The 21,630-nt window shown below is 38.4% G+C and overlaps 1 protein-coding gene across 1 annotated transcript in view; it reads right to left on the bottom strand.

Moving 5' to 3' along the window:
* Window positions 1-21,630, bottom strand: part of TPST1 (tyrosylprotein sulfotransferase 1) — a 105,531-nt gene that overhangs the window by 18,692 nt on the left and 65,209 nt on the right. The window contains exon 3 of the mRNA XM_020873967.2: window positions 11,507-11,705. Within this exon, the coding sequence (XP_020729626.1) occupies window positions 11,507-11,705 (199 nt within the window). The remainder of the gene's footprint in view (window positions 1-11,506; window positions 11,706-21,630) is intronic.

The following is a 21,630-nucleotide window of genomic DNA, read 5'->3' as shown; positions in this document are numbered from 1 at the left end:
TCCTGCCACACGGGATTCTCCAGCACAGCAGATGGCTTCCTCAGAGCCAGGCGAGGAGAGGAAGGGAGCGAGGGAAGAGAGGAAGCGACTTCAGCAAAGCCAGCCCAACAGTCTTACATAATGCAATCCTGTTCACATACATCCTGTCAGCTTTGTTGTATTCTTACAGGCACACCTCATCTTATTGACCTACACTTTACGGTGCTTTGCAAACATTGCCTTTTTTTTTTTTTTTTTTTTTTACAAATTAAAGGCTTGCAGTAACCGTGCACTGAGCAAGTCTATCGGTACCATTTTTTCTACAGCATCTTCCATTTCCTGTCTGTGTGTAACATTTTAATTCTTACAGTATTCCCTACTTTTTTCACTATTATTATATTTGTTATGATGATCTATGATCAGCAAGAGACAAGAAAGGTATTAGCTCAGCTGATTAATCTCAATTATCAACAGGAAACAGGATTTAAAATACACACCGAAGGAAGGAAAGACATTTCCTAGAACCCAGGAAATTCTCTGTTACACTTGTTTACAATGAAAGTTAATGGAAAATTACTGCCAAACAATATAGGCATGACCATTATTGGCACATACCCTTTCAAAATGAAGGTTTGGGTCACTCCTCCAGGCATAGAATCATAGAACCAACATGGTTAGTGAGGGCAAATGGAATATGAAATAGTTAGAGAAAGAAAGAAATTACAAATGCTGTCCATGACTACATGACAGGTACAGAAATGGGGACTACAATAGTGTTGTAGATTTTCTTCCTTGCTTTGTTATGAATATGTCTGAATAGATTGATTTTTTTTCTCCTCCCTTTCCCATCCCCATACTGTCTAATAAAGGTGTGTTACTTATGGCTGACTTTATATCTCCATATTTAGGTTTCAGGATATCAAAGACAGTGTGACTCAGCTGGGGGAGTAAGTATCAGCCAGAAATGAATAAAGTGCAATATGAAACATGGTGGATCCTCTTTTGGGGAGATGGTTAGTATGCTTTTAGTTTTGTAAGGGATCACTGCATCACATTAGGTAGAAGCATAATGTCATTATCTTTATTTGGAAATTAATATGGCTAAAATGGGTATGTATGTATGTCAGCCTGGCAAACAGATGAACTATGCTTGACTGTCCATGGTCAATAGGTATCACCACCATTCCTGTCTAGGGTAGAAAATTAAGTCTGATGTAATTCCCTTCCCTGTGTGGTTCGGAGTAAATAGCTACCAATGAGAGAAATTTATATGAGATTTATAAAGTGGAAAAGAAGCAGAAGCCATTATTCTCAAGACATGCAGTGTTCCCACAGACCTCTTCTAAGGTCCCCACTTCATCTTGGTGGCATGCCTCACAGGCCCTCCCTTAGGCTTCCTTATGGAGGTCCCATTTGACAGCTAGATGCAGTTTCTAGGGCTTCTCTGCAAACTCTGGCTTTCCACACACTGCAGGTTTAAATCATAAATGCCTATTTTCCTGATTTTTCTATGATAGCTTTAATCTAGTTCATTCTCTATTCTTTTAAATAAAATGTCCAGTATATAATTTAAATTTTCCAGACCCTCAGTTCTCCTAGATTTTCAGTTCAGTTCAGTCACTCAGTCGTGTCCGACTCTTTGTTGACCCTATGAACTGCAGCACACCAGGCCTCCCTGTCCATCACCAACTCCCGGAGTCCACCCAAACCCATGTCCATCGAGTCGGTGATGCCATCCAACCATCTTATCCTCTGTTGTCCCCTTCTCCTCCTGTCTTCAATCTTTCCCAGCATCAGGGCCTTTTCAAATGAGTCAGCTCTTCGCATCATGTGGCCGAAGTACTGGAGTTTCAGCTTCAACATCAGTCCTTCCAATGAACACCCAGGACTGATCTCCTTTAGGATAGACTGGTTGGATCTCCCTGCAGTCCAGGGGACTTTCAAGAATCTTCTCCAACACCACAGTTCAAAAGCATCAATTCTTTTCTTTATAGTCCAACTCTCACATCCATACATGACCACTGGAAAAACCATAGCCTTGACTAGACAGACCTTTGTTGGCAAAGTAATGTCTCTGCTTTTTAATATGCTGTCTAGGTTGGTCATAACTTTCCTTCCAAGGAGTAAGCGTCTTTTAATTTCATGGCTGCAATCACCATCCGCAGTGATTTTGGAGCCCAGAAAAATAAAGTCTTACACTGTTTCCCCATCTGTTTGCCATGAAGTGATGGGACCAGATGTCATGATCTCAGTTTTCTGAATGTTGAGCTTTTAAGTCAACTTTTTCACTCTCCTCCTTCATTTTCATCAAGAGGCTTTCTAATTCTTCTTCACTTTCTGCCATAAGGGTGGTGTCATCTGTGTATCTGAGGTTACTGATATTTCTCCCAGCAATCTTGATTCCAGTTTGTGGTTCCTCCAGCCCAGCGTTTCTCATGATGTTCTCTGCATATAAGTTAAATAAGCAGGGTGACAGTATACAGCCTTGACATACTCCTTTTCCTATTTGGAACCAGTCTGTTGTTCCATGTCCAGTTCTAACTGTTGCTTCCTGACCTGCATATAGGTTTCTCAAGAGGCAAGTCAGGTGGTCTGGTATTCCCATCTCTCAGAATTGTCCACAGTTTACTGTGATCCACACAGTCAAAGGCTTTAGCATAGTCAATAAAGCAGAAATAGATGTTTTTTTGGAACTCTCTTGCTTTTTTGATGATCCAGCAGGTGTTGGCAATTTGATCTCTGGTTCCTCTGCCTTTTCTAAAACCAGCTTGAACATCTGGAAGTTCTCGGTTCACGTATTGCTGAAGCCTGGCTTTGAGAATTTTAAGCATCACTTTACTAGCATGTGAGATGAGTGCAATTGTGAGGGAGTTTGAGTATTCTTTGGAATTTTGGTAAGCCATAATTAACGTATTAGACTCCTCACTCCTATAATACTTACAGTAGCTCCCTTTCCTGAACTAAATACAGGCTGATACCATCATAAAGTACCGCGGTAGCCCTGGAGCTCACCTTTGTGTAATGGAGCATTTCTCACATAAGGCAGAATTCCTGTGAGCTGGGCGATGACTTCAAATGTTGTCTACAAGAACTTCATATTAGGACACAGTATTTTTGGTCGAAGAAATATTCTTCTTCCTATGTCTGATGTTTATTTTTGCTAATAGCAATCATTTTATTGAACACCTACTAACTCTCAAGTGCTCAAGATACAAAATGCCTTTCAAAAATTCTTAGTATAAAAGTAGTAAATAATATAAATGATACTATAACTGCAAGAGCAAAGGCAGGCACGAAGAATAGTAGAAGGATCTGTGGCACATAAGAGGTGTCATGTGAGCTGAGTCTTAAAGGACAAAGCTGTAAAATGAAGAAGAGAAGCAAGCTAGTCAAGGCAAGAAGGGCAAGTGCTAAGGTACAGGGTTACAAAAATGTGCCAAGAGAATGAAAGGCAGGTAGTGTGGTGTGGCTAGAAGGATAAAAAGAGATGAGGTTGAAAAGGAAAACTGAATGCAGCAGACAAAGAATCTTAATGCTGTTCTAAGGAGTTCCATTATGGTTATGAAACAGAAGGTCTCATTAAAACGATAAGAAAACATCAGATAAACTTTTCTTTAGAGCCATCAAAGAGCAGTGGATGCAAAGAAGCAATGAAGTCTAAATGACTTCCAGAGAAGGATAAGTTCTTCAAAGGTGAGCAAAGAGCCTCTTTCTATCTTGAATCAACTGCCTAATCTGCGTATAGGTAGGCAGAAAAGCAAGCCTACCAGAGGTGAAAGATTTTGCTGATAAGATAAAAAGAAGCTGAACTTTCAGTGGCAGTGTGAACTGGTATGATGAATTCAAATCTAGAAGAGGCCCAGATGTAAAAATAAATCTCTTGGTCTAATAACTATAACCCAAGGGACTTCTGCTGAGTAAGCAGCAGAGGAAGCAGAGCTAGAAAGGAGAGAGATCTCCCAAACTTGTGTGGTCCTTAGATTCCAGGGTCCTGCTGCAGCTGCAATCCAGAGGTGAAACAAATTAATTTAAGCTTCAACCCACTCCCTGCCAGCTGCTATTTTTAAAAAGCCAAAGAAATCAGCCTTTCATCCTCAGAACACAGGAAACTGCGGGTTGGGCTAAAGGTCAAATCTCCATAATTTCATTTAAATCTAGAAGTAAAGTGACTAAAACTGCTGCTCAGACCCAGCCCAGTCTGACTCATTGAAATTTGAATGATCAGCCAAATACCCCAGCTGCTTGAGAGAGGAAAGAATATGCCCTATCTGGGAAAAATAAAGGAAAAATACTATCTAGGTTACTTCTTTTATACAAAAGGTCCAGTATGAAACAAACCCTAAAACATGCAAAGAAGTAAAAAAGCATAATTGATAATTAAGAAAAAGAGCCAAAAGAAAGACCTGAGTGTAAGAACTTTAAAATAATTATAAAAATGTTATAAGAATTCAGAGGAGAAGATGAACAGAATGAGGGAAGAGATAGAGGATTCCAGCAAAGAAACAGCAATTCTAGTTCTGAAAAATAAATTATCTGAAATGAAGTCATTGGATGGGATTAATAGCAGGATGGACACAGAAGAAGAAAGGATCAATGAATTCAAATGTAAGTTAATTAAAAGCAAATTAAACCTGAAGCAAGAGATGGCAAAAAGACGATCAGTGAATCTGGCACTTTTAGTCAAACTGGCAAAAACGGAAGAGAAAAATCTTACAGCAGTCAAAAAACAGGGCTTCCCTGGTGGCTCAGCGGTAAAGAATCTGCCTGCCAATGTAGAAGATGTGGATTCAACCCCTGGGTTGGGAACATCCCCTGTAGAAGCAAATGGTGAGCCACTCCAGTATTCTTGCCTGGGAAATCCATGGACAGAGGAGCCTGGCAGGCTACAGTCTATAGCGTCAAAAGGAGTTGGACATGACTTAGCAACTAAACAACAACAAATTCTATCAACTGAACTATGTGTCAAAGAAGTACAGAACTGTTGAACTTTAGTACTCAAAAACAAAAAACAAACAAAGCTATTACATTCATGAGAATTATAGTTGATTTCCTATAAAAACAATGACAACCAATAAAATAACATATTCTGAGTGCCGAAAGTAAAACAAACAAGCAAACAAAACTCAAAAATCTGTCAATATAGAACTCTACACCAAGCAAAATATTCTCATATAATGAAGGAGAAATAATGACATTTTCAACATGGTTGCATAAAAACAATGAAATGGCTATGCTTATGTGAGACAAAGGAGATTTCCAGAGAGAAACGTCAGAGATGATGAGACACACTTCATAATAAGAGCTAATTACTTAAGAATATATAAAAAGGTAAGTTCCTAATGATACAGATTCAAAACACATGAAGCAAAATTGATAGAAATAAAAGAACAAATTCATATCTTTCTCCAAAACTGATAAAATTAGACTCTCCAAAAGCAGTAAGAATTTAGAAGATCTGAGCAATACTGTGAAACAACATGACCTAATCAATATTTATAGAATTCTGCAACAACTGAAGAATATACATCCTCTCAAGTGACATGTAAGAACATATGCTGGCCATAAGGCAATTTTTAATATATTTCAAAGGACTGAAACCACACTAGTGTATTCTCTAATTGTAATGGAATTAACTTAGAAACCAACAATAAAAAGCACATCAGAAAATTTCCAAAGATTTGGTTGAAAAGTACCATTCTAGGCTTTGAGATAAATCCACGCATCTATGGACACCTTATCTTCGACAAAGGAGGCAAGAATATACAATGGAGAAAAGACAATCTCTTTAACAAGTGGTTCTGCAAAAACTGGTCAACCACTTGTAAAAGAATGAAACTAGAACACTTTCTAACACCATACACAAAAACAAACTCAAAATGGATTAAAGATCTAAATGTAAGACCAGAAATTATAAAACTCCTAGAGGAAAACATAGGCAAAACACTCTCCAACATAAATCACAGCAGGATCCTCTATGACCCACCTCCCAGAATATTGGAAATAAAAGCAAAAATAAACAAATGGGACCTAATTAAACTTAAAAGCTCATGCACAACAAAGGAAACTGTAAGCAAGGTGAAAAGACAGCCTTCAGAACTGGAGAAAATAATTGCAAATGAAGCAACTGACAATTAATCTCAAAAATATACAAGTAACTCCTGCAGCTCAATTCCAGAAAAATAAACGACTCAATCAAAAAATGGGCCAAAGAACTAAACAGACATTTCTCCAGAAAAGACATACAGATGGCTAACAAACACATGAAAAGATGCTCAACATTACTCATTATCAGAGAAATGCAAATCAAAACCACAATGAGGTACCATTTCATGCCAGTCAGAATGGCTACTATCCAAAAGTCTACAAGCAATAAATGCTGGAGAGGGTGTGGAGAGAAGGGAACCCTCTTACACTGTTGGTGGGAATGCAAACTAGTACAGCCACTATGGAGAACAGTGTGGAGATTCTTTAAAAAACTGGAAACAGAACTGCCATATGACCCAGCAATACCACTTCTGGGCATACACACTGAGGAAACCAGATCTGAAAGAGACACGTGCACCCCAATGTCCATCGCAGCACTGTTTATAATAGCCAGGACATGGAAGCAACCTAGATGTCCATCAGCAGACGAATGGATAAGAAAGCTGTGGTACATATACACAATGGAATATTACTCAGCCATTAAAAAGAATACATTTGAATCAGTTCTAATGAGGTGGATGAAACTGGAGCCTATTATACGGAGTGAAGTCAGTCAGAAAGAAAAACACCAATACCATATACTAACGCATATATACGGAATTTATAAAGATGGTAACGATAACCCTGTATGCGAGACAGCAAAAGAGACACAGATGTATAGAACAGTCTTTTGGACTCTGTGGGAGAGGGCGAGGGTGGGATGATTGGGAGAATGGCATTGAATGAAACATGTATATTATCATATGTGAAATGATTTGCCAGTCCAGGTTGGATGCATGAGACAGGGTGCTCTGGGCTGGTGCACTGGGATGACCCAGGGGGATGGGATGGGGAGGGGAGGGGGGAGGGGGGTTCAGGATGGGGAACACATGTATACCTGTGGCGGACTCACGTCAATGTATGGCAAAACCACTACAATATTGTAAAATAATTAGCCTACAATTAAAATAAATAAATTTATATTTTAAAAAAAGGAAAAAAAGAGAGGAAAAATAAATTTAAAAAATAAATAGAAAAATAAAAATGAAGTCTGGGCTTTATCCTATAGTACTAGTGGAGCTATTCAAGGTTTACACAAGGGAATAGTATGTTCAAATACATTCAGATTTGAACTTTTAAAAAAGTAACTGTCATTGAATATTTTTTTAAATGTAGAAGAATGAATACACTCACATGCACAAAGGGGAATAAACCATAATTCATGTGAAAAATGAGGAGAAACTGAAATAAGTAAGGTAGCTAAAATAAGAATTGAGTCAAGATAATTTCAAATACATAGTCAAGGGGGCTTGGTGATTAATTAATTACAAGTCATCTGCAAAGCTAGGTAATCCTAACTTTGATCACCAGACAAACAGAAACGCTATGCATGGAGATAAGAAAAACAGAGAGAGGAAGCTTTTGCTGGGTAGAAGAACTGGAAAACACAGGTGTGCATTACAGGCCCTCCCGTTAATGCAAGAGCATTGATTCCAACAGCTGTAGCTTCTCTTTTTTTCAGTGCGTCCTTTTTTAAAAAAAAACTATTTATTTTAATTAGAGGATAATTACTTTACAATATTGTGATGGTATTTGCCATACATAAATATGAACTGGCCATAGGTATACCTGTGTCCCTTCCATCCTGAAGCCCCCACCTGCTTCCCTCCCTACTCTATCCCTCCAGGATGTCACCGAGCACCGGCTTTGGGTGCCCTTACTGTTTGGTTCAGGCATATAAACCAACTCCCTCTCCCAGCTAACTTAATATTCAAGTTCCTTCTTGTTTGCTCTGTGGGTTCTGTACACTGATACATGCTTTTCTATTTGACTATTTGTTCTTCCTTAGTACTATCTAGTCTGGTTTTCAACTGGATATTCCATTCACACTTGGATTTGCTTTTCAGCTCACTCTTCAGGTTTAGTAACCAGGTCTGTTACTGCTCTGTTTGGGGCTTGACCCATGTGTCCTGAGGACTCTGCTCCATGGCTCAAAATAGACAGTGCAAATATAGATAAACACAGTCTAGTCTCGCCCCTATTCTAGATTCTTGCTCAGTTTAGTGAACAATCTGTCTAGCTTCTATCAGGAAACAGGTATGGACAATAAATTCATTTTGGACATTGAGTTTGAGATCCTTGTGAACAACCAGGTGGAGAGATACAGAAAGCAGCTGGAAAAAATGAGCTTGGGGCTCAAGAAAGAGACCCTAAGAGATACAGATTTATGATAATCAGCAAATACACTGTAATCAAAGTCACATGAGTGAATGAGTTTTTCAAGGAGACTATAAAACAGAAGTTCTTACTCTGATGGGCTTTAGAGGCATCTATGAATCCATTAAAATTGTAGAATAAAATTCTCTCTATATATATGTTGTCTTATTTCTCAGACAGGGACCCATAGTTTTATCAGATCTCAAAGGTCTATAAATCTAAAAAGATTAAAAACCCATGGGCAAGGAGATTGCTAGAACATAACATGGGGAGGGAGACTACTGGAAAGTAACCTAGAGGGCGCTATTTACTGAAATGTGCTACAATTTTGGGATTAGAGACCTCAGTGATGGGAAAGGACATGGAATATGTTAGCATTTCATTTCCAATTTACCATCTGAGTCACAGCAGCCATGAAGCACATGATTTTCTATCCAAAATTGAGCAACATGTCTCCAAAATACACTGACTCAGACACCAATACTTCTAGACTATCCAAAGTTGTATGAAAAACATAATTTTTAGGCCTAGAACTTTGGATTCTGTATTACCAGCCAAAACGTGAATTTTTCCCTACTCCCATCCCATAAATAAAGGGCACAATATCCCCAGCCATCTTCTTTCTCTGGAGTCAATCTCATGTCACAGCTGACAAGTGAAGATCAATTTTTAAGCATTACGTTATGAAACTTCATGATCATCAGTGCTGGATATATTAGCATCTGAGCTTTTACAGAAAAAAGCCTTGAAAATATATAGCTTTGAAAAACTCCACAAAACAAGGATGTTGGCTTGTATGCTTTATCACAAAAAGCTCAAAAATGCAACAATGGTTCACACTTTATCTTGTTTCTCCCAAAATTACTTGTTACTTTAGAGATAGACAGGATTGGGGAGGGAGGTTTTTTCCAGTGTATACTTTGAAACTCTTCAAAAGCCACAAAAGTGTATGAAACAAACTGTCTAGTCACAAGGATTCAAACCACAGCATTCTTCCCTACTTAACCACTCAAGCAAGCCAAAAACAGTCTAACCAGCCAACTCACATGTAGGAAAACTATAATATCTACTGCTTGGGAAACCTCTAAATATCATTTATACATGTACCTTGGTTTATAAAAACCATTTTAATATGTACAAAAGCAAAAGCTATGAATTACCAATTACCAAGAGATTAAAAAGGACTATGATAATGGATGCTGGACTGTCTTTAGCAGAACATAATTAACAAAACTTTAACACACATAAAATTTTTTTTAAACTTAGGAAATAGTTTCATAAAAGAATATATGCATGTAGGTAGTAACTGGAAATGTTCGATTATATTAATCAATGAAGCCTATTAAAATTAGCAAAAATCTATAAAATAAAATCACCTCTATTACCCTGGTAGTTCAAAAGATTTTTAAAAATTTATCAACATATATCATACACCTTAAAATTTTAGATACTCTGACATAGTTTAATTCCACTCTCATTATTCTAACCTTTAAAAAAAGAACCCAGTAAAATGCAGTATGCGCAAAGATGTTTATTGCAGCACTGTTTGCCAAAGAGAAAATTGTAAACAACAAAAGAAAAACAGTGAAATGAATTATATAACATAAACTAGGGAAAACTCATTCATCCATTCACTTACTACTTTGTTTCAAAAGGATTTAAAGTGGTTTATATAATGATTTATTTATACAACCATGAAAAATCATGTTAAAAAACATGTGCACAATGAGAAAATGCTCATGAATACTTAGTGAAAAGGGTGGGATACAAGATTTTGTGTGTGCAAAATTGTTTAACATGTACAGAAGAAAGGGAAATTCATCAAAATACTAACAATGGCATTTGTCTGGGTGCTAACATTATAGGTGAATTTTTTCCTATCTTTATAATTTTATAAATTTTATAAACTGAGCTTATAATTTTATAATAATGCTTATATATATGAAAAATATTAAAAGGATAAAGATAATTTTAAAACTAAAAATATCTGCCTCCTTATATGATGGTTTATAAGAAAACAGCTCTTTCCAAATAGCCACTAATGACTTGAAAAAAGAAAACAAAAGTAACATCTAAGAGTAAAAAATCCACATGGAAATCAGCCTCATGAAATATAAGTTAGTCAACTAAAAGTATCAAAAGGAGGATAGAATAAAAAGATGATATAAGACTGTGGGGAGGGGAGAACACTGCATAAAAAGAGAATACCAGAAAAAGGCAAGAAATTTTAATCTGGATAATCAAATAGCCTATCAGTGACTTACACTAACATGGTTGTCTTATTTAAACTGTAGTTTCAAAAAAGACTAAATCTAGAGATTGAAAGTAGAACTATGGTTGCCAGGGGCTGGAGAAAGGGGGAATGTGTAATGAGTATGTAGTCTCAAATTGGAAAGATGAAAAAAGTCTGAGATGGATGGTGGTGACAGCCATACAACAATGCAAATGTACTGAACTGTATAAATTGTTAAAATGGTAAATCTTGTTATTTGAATTTTACCACAATAAAAAAATACATTAAGATCAGATCTGAAATAGATTATAGAGGTAAGGTATATATTAAGATTTTTTGAATTTTGAACTTTCCTCAAATAAGATTATAAAGATGTGAGCATAATTTATTAAAAGATATAGTTGTAGTAACACTTTACTAGCAACTTTCTCTCAATCAGAGGGTAGTTTATTGTACCTGTTTATAATAATTCTTCTCGTGTAGTCAATGCTCAGTTTTCAAATGCCAAGAAATCATGCCTCATCTAACCAAAGTAAAGCAGCCATTAGATTCAGAGTAAAAAGAAACTATAAGTGAGGTCACTAACAATTCTGGTGTTTAGGCCAGTTTATGATAATCAGCTAATAGAATAAATCTCTCCAACAGTAAGCCCTATTTTTAGAAAATGGGAAAAGAGAGATTGAAGAATTGTCCCCACAGTCCCTGGAAAGAGCCACAGTTATCCTTAAAATTCAGTGGAAGATTTCTGACAATGAAGCATTTTACAAAGAGGATTTTTCTAATTTAAAATAATTTTCTGGTCATAAAAAAAGCAAGAAATAAAACAAGAAAAAACTTTTCCAGATCCAAATTCCATACCCAGTTTTCTCAATTCACTTTCAAGTCCTCACTTACCCTTCTGGTGTTTTCAAGAATTTTGGGATCAGGTTTTCCATAGTTAGGTGGATTGGCATATGGGTCATATCCAAGTTTGGCAAGCATGGGTGCAATCACTGCCATGTCTTGTAAAACATCTGAAGGTATCTTCCCAACCCATTTTGATAGAGCTCCCATATTGACTGGCTTGATGACTTGGTCTGTAGATCTCTCCACTCTGAAAACAATATAATGTGAATAAATATGTATTTAGAATATCAAAAACAGTACTGGAAATTATTTTTGATGACTTTAAAAATTATAAGTCTCTGGATTACAAAGCTATTGAAAAAGAGCACATTTTTCAGGCTTAACATTATTTACTAGACATTTTTTTTAATGTTCTCAATTTGACAGCAATTATTGGCAATCTCAGATTTCTAGAAATAGGAAAAAGGGTCAGCTGAAAACATCTGCAAAAAATGTATTATTGACACTTTAATTACAACATTCAGAAAAAAATAACATAAGATCCTCAGAAAAACAGCTGATCAACTTACTTGAAATAAATTTAAAAAACACAGGTAAATAAGATGGCTTGATTGAAAGATGACCAAAGGGACAGAAAGATGGACATTTTATGTGAAAAAGTAAATACAGCAAAATGTTAATTGTAGCTAGTGGATATAATTCTTTCAGTTTTTTTGTATGTTTGAAATTTTTCATAATAAAATATGAGGGGGAAAATAGTCAACCACTATCCACTAACAATGCAAATGATTCCTATGTCTTATTTTTCTGTTGATTTCCTAAAGAACTCTATTTTATAAGGAAGAAAAGTGCTTTTATGACTTTTACTATTACAAAATAAATGCGTTCTAACTCTTGACCTAGAAATTTACTTTAAGCCCATAGTGATACTATGTTTGACCAAAAACTCATAATATTAATGCAAAATATAATATAAAAAGACATCTGTATTTAAATTGTATCTGAACTAGGAGATTTTGGCCTAATGACTATCAAACAATAGTGGTCAAAAAAAAAAGCCTAAAAGAGTTTTATATTAATATCATAATACATTAGAAGTCATTCAAACACAGTATTCTAATAAATGGTTAAAAAAAACCTTTTCCTTTAAGTTTTCAAACTCTCACTGAAGATAAACATCATCTAATGAAGAATCCCTCAAAGGGGCTACACTCCTTCAAAAATACACAAGAGAAAATAAAATGATTCTTCCCTGGGATTCTGTGAGGCTACTAGATCCAGGTTTCCTCCCTGTCTTGACGGCCACCTTCTCTTTTCTCTCTCAGAAATTTCTCCAGGACTCCACTGCTCTCTTCACTCTATATATTTTCCCGGTATGGCTTCACCTCTATGATCTTTTCTTGATTTTTTTTTTACCTGAGTGAAGAACATCCTAGTATGTTAGGACAGGTCCAATTTTTATCAATTGCCCCCAGCTTAATAATGAACAGCACATGACACTCACACCCATAAATATCCAAGTTTGTATGATATATTATACGGTCACCCTACCCACATACCCTGCACACACCCAAACACTAAGACGGTCCAAAACTGGACCCCTCATCTTCTGTTCAAAATCTACTCCTCTTCATGTACACCTTATCTTTTTTTTTTCCATTTATTTTTATTAGTTGGAGGCTAATTACTTTACAATATGGTAGTGGTTTTTGCCATACATTGACATGAATCAGCCATGGATTACATGTGTTCCCCATCCCGATCCCCCCTCCCGCCTCCCTCTCCATCCCATCCTTCTGGGTCTTCCCAGTGCACAGCATTGAAACAAGTATACTATCAACGGTGAAACAGATCACCAGCCCAGGTTGGATGCATGAGACATGTACACCTTATCTTGATAAATGGCACCACCACCTGTCTAAAAAGCAAACCCAGAGATCTCAGAAGGGACAGGGAGAAAGCAAGATCACTCCCAAATTATTCCAAGTGCTGGAGGCTCTATCTTTGAATAGGAAAATCTCTCCCTCTAGTCTTACCGCCACTAACCTTAGTTCATGTCACTATCATTTCTCACCCAGATTGCTAGAAAAGCCTCCTAATTTTCCTGCATTTAAGTAGCTGGCTTCCTTGTCCAGTTATCTTATCCTTCTACCAGACTATAATGCAGGGCAATGTTTTATTAAAAAGGGCTTCCCAGGTGGCTCAGTGGTAAAGAATCCGCTTGCCAAAGAAGAAAAGCAGGAGACGTCGGTTGGATCCCTGGGTAGGGAAGGTCCCCTAGAGGAGGAATTAGCAACCCACTCCAACCCACTGGGGATAATCCCACGGACAGAGAAACCTGGTGGGCTACAGTCCATTGGGTCACAGAGCTGGACACAACTGAGCGACAATGAACACATATGCACACAATGGTGTAAATACTCCCACTATGGCTAATTTCAAGCTACCAACATAATATCATCAACCACAGAGTTGAGAAGAGATGCACAAAAAAGGTTGCTCTATGCTGGCAAAGATTGAAGGTGGGAGGAGAAGGGGACAAAAGAGGACAAGATGGTTGTTGGATGGAATCACCGACTCAATGGACATGAATTTGAGCAAGCTCCAGGACAGAGAAGCCTGGCGTGCTACAGCCCATGGGGTCGCAAAGAGGTAGACATGACTCAGCGACTGAACAACAAACAGCTGAGGCAATCCAGCTCCAATAGACCACTGGGTATACAGGGCCACAGTCTCTTATCCAAAATTCTGAAATCCAAAAAGTTCCCCAAACATTTTCCTGTAACTCATATGGCAGCAAAACATAACCTGAACTGGTAATAATCTATTTATAGTATTTATTCCTCTTGGTGTAAACAATTAAGTCTTTGATGCAGAAATATGTACTTGATTACAGAGTGCTGACCCAGAACGCACAGAGGATGTTATGTGTTATGTACATCATACGACTTTCTAGAGTCCAAAAACTTCTGAATTCTAAAACACATCTGTGTTAACCAATGAAGTCGTACATAGGGTCTTGTATGTCGTGACTGGGAAGTTGGCTTTATCTTGAAAATAATGGAGAATGATAGAAGGGTTTTTATTACCTAACTGACAAGACCAGATTTTATTACAGAACTGACAAGACCAGATTATTCTTATCTGCATTCAATATTGATAACTATGGGAAGAGCAGATTGAAGGAAGGGGTAACTGCAGTCAGAAAAACCAGTGAAGACGTTCAACTATATATTGAAAGAACTGAGAAATTATTAAAGCTTCAACTACTGTAAATGACATAGAGATGGAAAGAAAAAAATCTGCATAGATTTTTTAAACTGATAAGACAGTGGCCAATTAGATATGGGGAGGAGAGAAAGGAGTCTAGATGAATTCATATTTGACTTGAAGGAATGAATGTACAATAGTATCATTCCTTACAACAGACAACATAGAGGAAAAGTTAAGTATTACTGCTTAGTTTCATTTCAGATGTAGGAAACAAAGGAGAAAAGGTAAATTTTTTAGTAGTCACGAAGTTTCCAAAAGTCTAAAGGAAACCTAGAGCTGACTCAGACTGAAATGTAGTATGCATTCAGTAAAAAACAGCTATTATTATTTTTGTATCCAGATTGTAGCACTGAATCAGAAGAAAAGTGAAAGTCATTATTTATTATGATTACATAAATGATTTACAGATAAAGTTCAACCATCTCGTGTCTGACAGACAGAATTCTAAAATGAAAAGGCTTTTTGTTATGTAACCACTGAGTCACAAGCTCCATTAGTAATGAATGCAGTTGCTGTGACTTCTTAAGGAGAAGAACTTGGGAAGTTGCATAGTGATCAGGTGTTTCTCTTTAAGGGAGCAGCCAGGAGAGATAAGAAAGTCTTTCTCAGCAATCAATGCAAAGAAATAGAGGAAAACAACAGAATGGGAAAGACTAGAGATCTCTTCAAGAAAATTCGAGATACCAAGGGAACATTTCACGCAAACATGGGTTTGATAAAGGACAGAAATGGTATGGACCTAACAGAAGCAAAAGATATTAAGAAGAGGTAGCAAGAATACACAGAAGAACTTTACAAAAAAGATCTTCACGACCCAGATAATCGTAACAGTGTGATCACTCACCTAGAGCCAGACATCCTGGAATGTGAAGTCAAGTGGGCCTTAGAAAGCATCACTACGAACAAAGCTAGTGGATGTGATGGAATTCCAGTTGAGCTATTTCAAATCCTGAAAGATGATGCTGTGAAACTGCTGCACTCAATATGCCAGCAAACTTGGAAAACTCAGCAGTGGCCATGGGACTGGAAAAGGTCAGTTTTCATTCCAATCCCTAAGAAAGGCAATCCCAAAGAACGCTCAAACTACCTCACAATTGCACTCATCTCACATGCTAGTAAAGTAATGCTCAAAATTCTCCAAGCCAGGCTTCAGCAATACGTGAACCGAGAACTTCCAGATGTTCAAGCTGGTTTTAGAAAAGGCAGAGGAACCAGAGATCAAATTGCCAATATCCGCTGGATCATAGAAAAAGCAAGAGAGTTCCAGAAAAACATCTATTTCTGCTTTATTGACTACGCAAAAGCCTTCGACTGTGTGGATCACAATAAACTGTGGAAAATTCTGAGAGATGGGAATACCAGACCACCTGACCTGCCTCTTGAGAAACCTGTATGCAGGTCAGGAAGCAACAGTTAGAACTGGACATGGAACAACAGACTGGTTCCAAATAGGAAAAGGACTACGTCAAGGCTGTATACTGTCACTCTGCTTATTTAACTTATATGCAGAGTACATCATGAGAAACGCTGGGCTGGAAGAAGCACAAGCTGGAATCAAGATTGCCGGGAGAAATATCAGTAACCTCAGATATGCAGATGACACCACCTTTATGGCAGAAAGTGAAGAGGAACTCAAAAGCCTCTTGATGAAAGTGAAAGAGGAGAGTGAAAAAGTCTGAAGTTTAAAGCTTAACATTCAGAAAACTAAGATCATGGCATCTGGTCCCATCACCTCATGGGAAATAGACGGGGAAACAGTGGAAACAGTGTTAGACTTTATTTTTTTGGGCTCCGAAATCACTGCAGATGGTGAGTGCAGCCATGAAATTAAAAGACGCTTACTCCTTGGAAGGAAAGTTATGACCAACCTGGATAGAATATTAAAAAGCAGAGACGTTACTTTGCCAACAAAGGTCCGTCTGGCCAAGGCTATGATTTTTCCAGCGGTCATGTGTGGATGTGAGAGTTGGACTGTGAAGAAAGCTGAGCGCTGAAGAATTGATGCTTTGAACTATGGTGTTGGAGAAGACTCTTGAGAGTCCCTTGGACTGCAAGGAGATCCAACCAGTCCACCCTAAAGGAGATCAGTCCTGGGTGCTCACTGGAAGGACTGATGCTGAAGCTGAAACTCCAGTACTCTGGCCACCTCATGTGAAGAGTTGATTCATTGGAAAAGACCCTGATGCTGGGAGGGCTTGAGAGATGAGAAGAAGGGGACGACAGAGGATGAGATGGCTGGATGGCATCACCGACTCGATGGGCCTGAGTTTGAGTAAACTGTGGGAGTTGGTGATGGACAGGGAGGCCTGGCGTGCTGCGATTCATGGGGTTGCAAAGAGTCGGACACGACTGAGCGACTGAACTGAACTGAAAGGCATTTTATGTTGATTGAGCATAAAATTCAAATTAAATATTTTTTAAGCCCATTATGTGTCAAGTGTTAGATATTAAGGATGCAAACATGACATGACTAGGTCATGGCCCTCTTCTCAAGAAGCTCAGAGTCTGTTAAGAGAGATAAACATATACATGATTAATATGCAGCATGATAAATGTGATGTCAGAGGTTAGAAATCATATTATGGGAATGTAGATAACAGAACTAGGCCATTCTTCTCCTGGAGTGGGACATGAGTCAGCATAAATTACCAATAGCTAGGGCAAATGTTAGTAATCTATGGGTCACAGCCCAAATCCAGTCCTACTGACTATTTTTATCCATCCTTCAAGCTACAAAGGGCTTTATACTTTAAATGTTTTTTTAAAAAATCAAAAGTATATTTTATAATATGTGAAAATCATATGAAATTCAAATTTCTAAAGTTTTACTAGAACACAGCCACATTCATTTGTTTACATACTGTCCATGGCTGCTTCTGTGCCACAACGGCAGAATTGAGTAGTTGAGGTAAAGACCTTGTGGTGGGACTTCCCTGTGGTGGTCCAGTGGTTAAGAATCCGCCTGCCAACGCAGGGGACACGGGTTTGATCTCTGGTCCAAGATGATTCTGCAGGCTGCGAGACAACTACTGCTACTAACAGTCGTGCCATGCACCAGAGCTACTCAGTCAGCACTCTAGAGCCCATGAGTCACAATCCCTGAGCCTGCGCTCTGCAACAAGAGAAGCACTGTGAGGAAAAGCCCACACCCCACGACAGAGCAGCCCCGCTTGTCTCAGCTCAACTAGAGAAAGCCTGTGCACGGCAATGAGGACCCAGAGCGGCCAAACATTAAAAAAAAAAGACCATACAACTCCCCAGACTTAAAATATTTGTTATCCAGCCCTTTGCAGAAAAAATTAATCAACTCCAATCTAAGACTGTATCTTAAGGACACGGAGGGTCTGTGGTGGGTGGCGGTCTCAGGCGACAGTCTTCCTCAAGAAGGACCACATCCGCTTTCACATACGAGAGCCTAGTGCATTAGAGAGCGACACATGAGAGGTAAGGATGTATTTGGAGCAGCTTTTGGGTGGGGAGGGAGAGAGGGCAGGAAAGAAACACACCGTTTACTCTGTACTTACCAGATTCAAGAAACACATTTGTTGTGTGATGAATAGGATAGGGTAAAATAAAACAGGAAACAAACTGAAAAACAAGAGAAAGTGTGATCCCAATCCTCTAGGAGGTCACTGCCGGTTGGGGAGCCACACAAACTCCCCACTCTTACACTCAGAGAATTGCTTTGTAGTTCCAAATCAAGCCTTTTGGCTCATTTTTTTCTCTCTTCCCATGGTTTCTAGGTATTTAGTCTGCCTTTTTTTCTAAGAGGCAGCAAGAAATAACGGGGAGAATGTGGACCTGGAAGTCGGGCCTGTGTGCTCTAGCTTTGTGATTCATGAAACTCTGATCCTCAGAGACGGGAGATAACGACCATCAGTAGGTAGAGACAGTTTGTAAAACACTGTTCAGAAGCACAGACTGGCAAACTACGACCCAAATCTGGCCTGCTTTTTGTTTTACAAATAAAAGTATTATTGGGACAAAGCCACATCCGCCCGCTTCTACGCTATCTATGGCTGCTTTTGTGCTGACATCAAAGCTGAACAGTCACGAGAGAAATTATATGGCCCAAAAAGGCAAAAATGTCTGGTCCTTTACAGAAGTTTGTCATTCTCTGTTCAACAGGATACAGTTAGGACTTCCTTGGTGGTCCAGTGATGAAGAATCTGCCTGCCAACGTCAGGGACTGGGGTTCAATCCCAGGTTTGGGAAGACTCCAACTAAGTCCGTGTGCTACCACTGCTGAAGCCCATTGTCTAGTCCCTGTATTCTGTAACAAGAGAAGCCATGGCAAGGAGAAGCCCACACACCACAACTAGAGAGTAGCCCCTGCTTGTTGCAACTAGAGAAAGCCTGTGCACAGCAATGAGAGACCCAGAGCAGCCAAGCATAAATAAATAAAAACATAAATAAATATTTGTAAAAAGAAAAGTTATTTGAGAGCTATGAACTTCCTCCAGAGAATCGAATTTTCTTCTCCAGACAACAATTTGCAGGCTGGATGGAGTTCACCCAATCTCCTTTACTCCTTCAGTCCTTCCAGAAGTTAACACTTAGGCCTGAAGAATACCTGAGTATAAACTAGTTATCACTCCCATACCCTCTAGTCTCACAGGGATCATAAAACAGAGCCTGACAGATATATATTTCAACATCCACATCCCAGGCACAGCACTGCAAGGCAAGGCAAGATATCTGTGAATCTGTAGGCAAGGAGCTTGAAGCAGGAGTCTTAAGTGTCCAGGCTCCCCTACTGTGCAGCATTCACAGTGGAAGGCACTCTTCCTTGGGGAATGGGGACAGTGCCAAAGTCCTCAATGACTGAGGTGAACATTATTCTCCAAGACATTCATTTTAAAAGCATGGAGCTTAAAACATAAATAAATAAATAAAAGCATGGAGCTTCCACACATCTTAGTTAAACACTACAGCTAGGCAGGCTGCCAAACCACAGGTCCACATTACAATATGCAGCAACTACTACAGGAAACTAAATCCTCTGGACTAAAGCATCAGGGCTGGAATGGACATGCCAAACAGAATGGGTAAAAAAGTAACATAATCCACACAGCTAGACTTATTAGAGTAAAAAGATGAAACACCATTAAAAGTCATGTTTTCAAAGTCTATTTCACTCTTAGAAAGTGCTCAGGTTATGTCTTGTGAAAGTGGAGTTTTAAATGTGTACACAACAGAAATTCAATTTTGTAAAAATGTGTTAAAATTAATATATATGTGTTTTACATATATACATAGAAGCACAGTAAAATGCCCCAAATGAGATAGGATTAAGTGTGATTTTTATCAGTATCTTCCCATTTTCTATGATAAACCATCTTTCTTTTTTAAGCCCATCTAATAGTGGGATGCATAGGATCACGAAGATTCACTCCGAAGTCTAATTATCTCAAGTTCAACATAGTCCAAACTGAACTCCTACTCTTACCTCCCAAATCTACTGTACCGGCAGCCCTCCCCATCTCACTTAGAAGCAGCTCTGTTCTTCTGGCTGTGCAGGATAACACAACGTAAAAGTGGAGTTGTCTTTTGACTACTCTCTCTCATACTCCACATCCACTTCATCAGAAAAGCTTGTTAACTATCCTTCAAAATGTATCCAAATATGATTATTTCTCTTTAATGTCACTGCTACTCCCCTGATTCAAACCAACACTGTCTCTTGCCTGGATTTCTACCATGCTATTCTAACTCTCCTCCCTGCTTCTTCCTTTATGTCTCTGTGGTCTCTTTTCATCACACAAGCAGACAGAGCCTTTAAAAATACAAGGCAGATCTTGTCACTCCTCTACTCAAAATCCTGCAAACTCTACCCGCCCCCACCCCACCAATGTCAAGTATTCTAAATCCACATCCTGAACATGAGAGGGAATCTGAGAAACCACAGAATATTGTTTCATCTTGCCAAATGTTCCCTAAAAACGAAGAAACCAGATAGCAAAACCAAAACCTCATAACCAACATTTAAAACAAAACTAGGTGACAAAGTAGCCCCACAAACCCCCAAATTCAAGTGTGGAAACAGCTAGCACAGCCACAGTACCTGCACGGAAGGAATGTTTCTGTGGGAGGAAAGAGAGGGAAGCAACATGGCATACGAGAGATAGCTGTACTCTGAAAACCAGAACAGACCAGTCTGAAAACACTAAAGCGGAAGGGGTTTCACACAAACCAAAAAATGAGAGTAAGAGGCCCTCGTAAGTTGAGAAAGGGATCAGCAGGCTGGGAAAAATGAACTCTTAAAACCAACCAGCCAAAGCTCCTATCCAAGATGGGACACCACACTGAAGGGAAACTTCTGGAGAAGAATTAGAATAGGGACAGAGGCAAAGGAATGAGCAAGTTCAGATACCTTTGACAGAGGGGTACAGAGCCAGGAATCTCAGTAAAGCAAGTCATCATATTATTTAATACTTTACCAAAAAACGAGAAGAGGGTGATCTGTGCAATTGATAAAGATATCCTGAACCATTACTCCTTCTAAAAGTTTAAGAAAATTATTTTTATGTACAAACGAACAACAAGAAAATACAAGACCAAATCTCAAGGGTTTTTTTTTATTATAAGGAAGAAAGGAAATAACATCCCTATGTATAAGGAAAAGCCATCAGAAAGACATGGCCACAAAATATTAAAACTGTAATTTACTATTTTATTTTTTAAAAAAGATTTACTTGGTTGTGCCAGGTTTTAGATGCAGCATGCGGGATCTAGTTCCCTGACCAGGGAGTGAATCCTGGACAACCCTGCAATAGGAGTGTGGCGTCTTAGCCACTGGACCACCAGGGAAGTCTGTAACTTACTAAGTTCTTTCTTAGCATAAACACAATTTTTTTTGCATTTTTAAAAATTTTTTATTTTGTATTGGAGTATGGCTG

Source organism: Odocoileus virginianus, chromosome 33, assembly GCF_023699985.2.
Source record: "Odocoileus virginianus isolate 20LAN1187 ecotype Illinois chromosome 33, Ovbor_1.2, whole genome shotgun sequence".
In the NCBI taxonomy this organism is placed as follows: Eukaryota; Metazoa; Chordata; class Mammalia; order Artiodactyla; family Cervidae; genus Odocoileus; species Odocoileus virginianus.
Note: the sequence above shows the minus strand (reverse complement) of the source record. Positions and strands in the feature narration are given on the sequence as shown.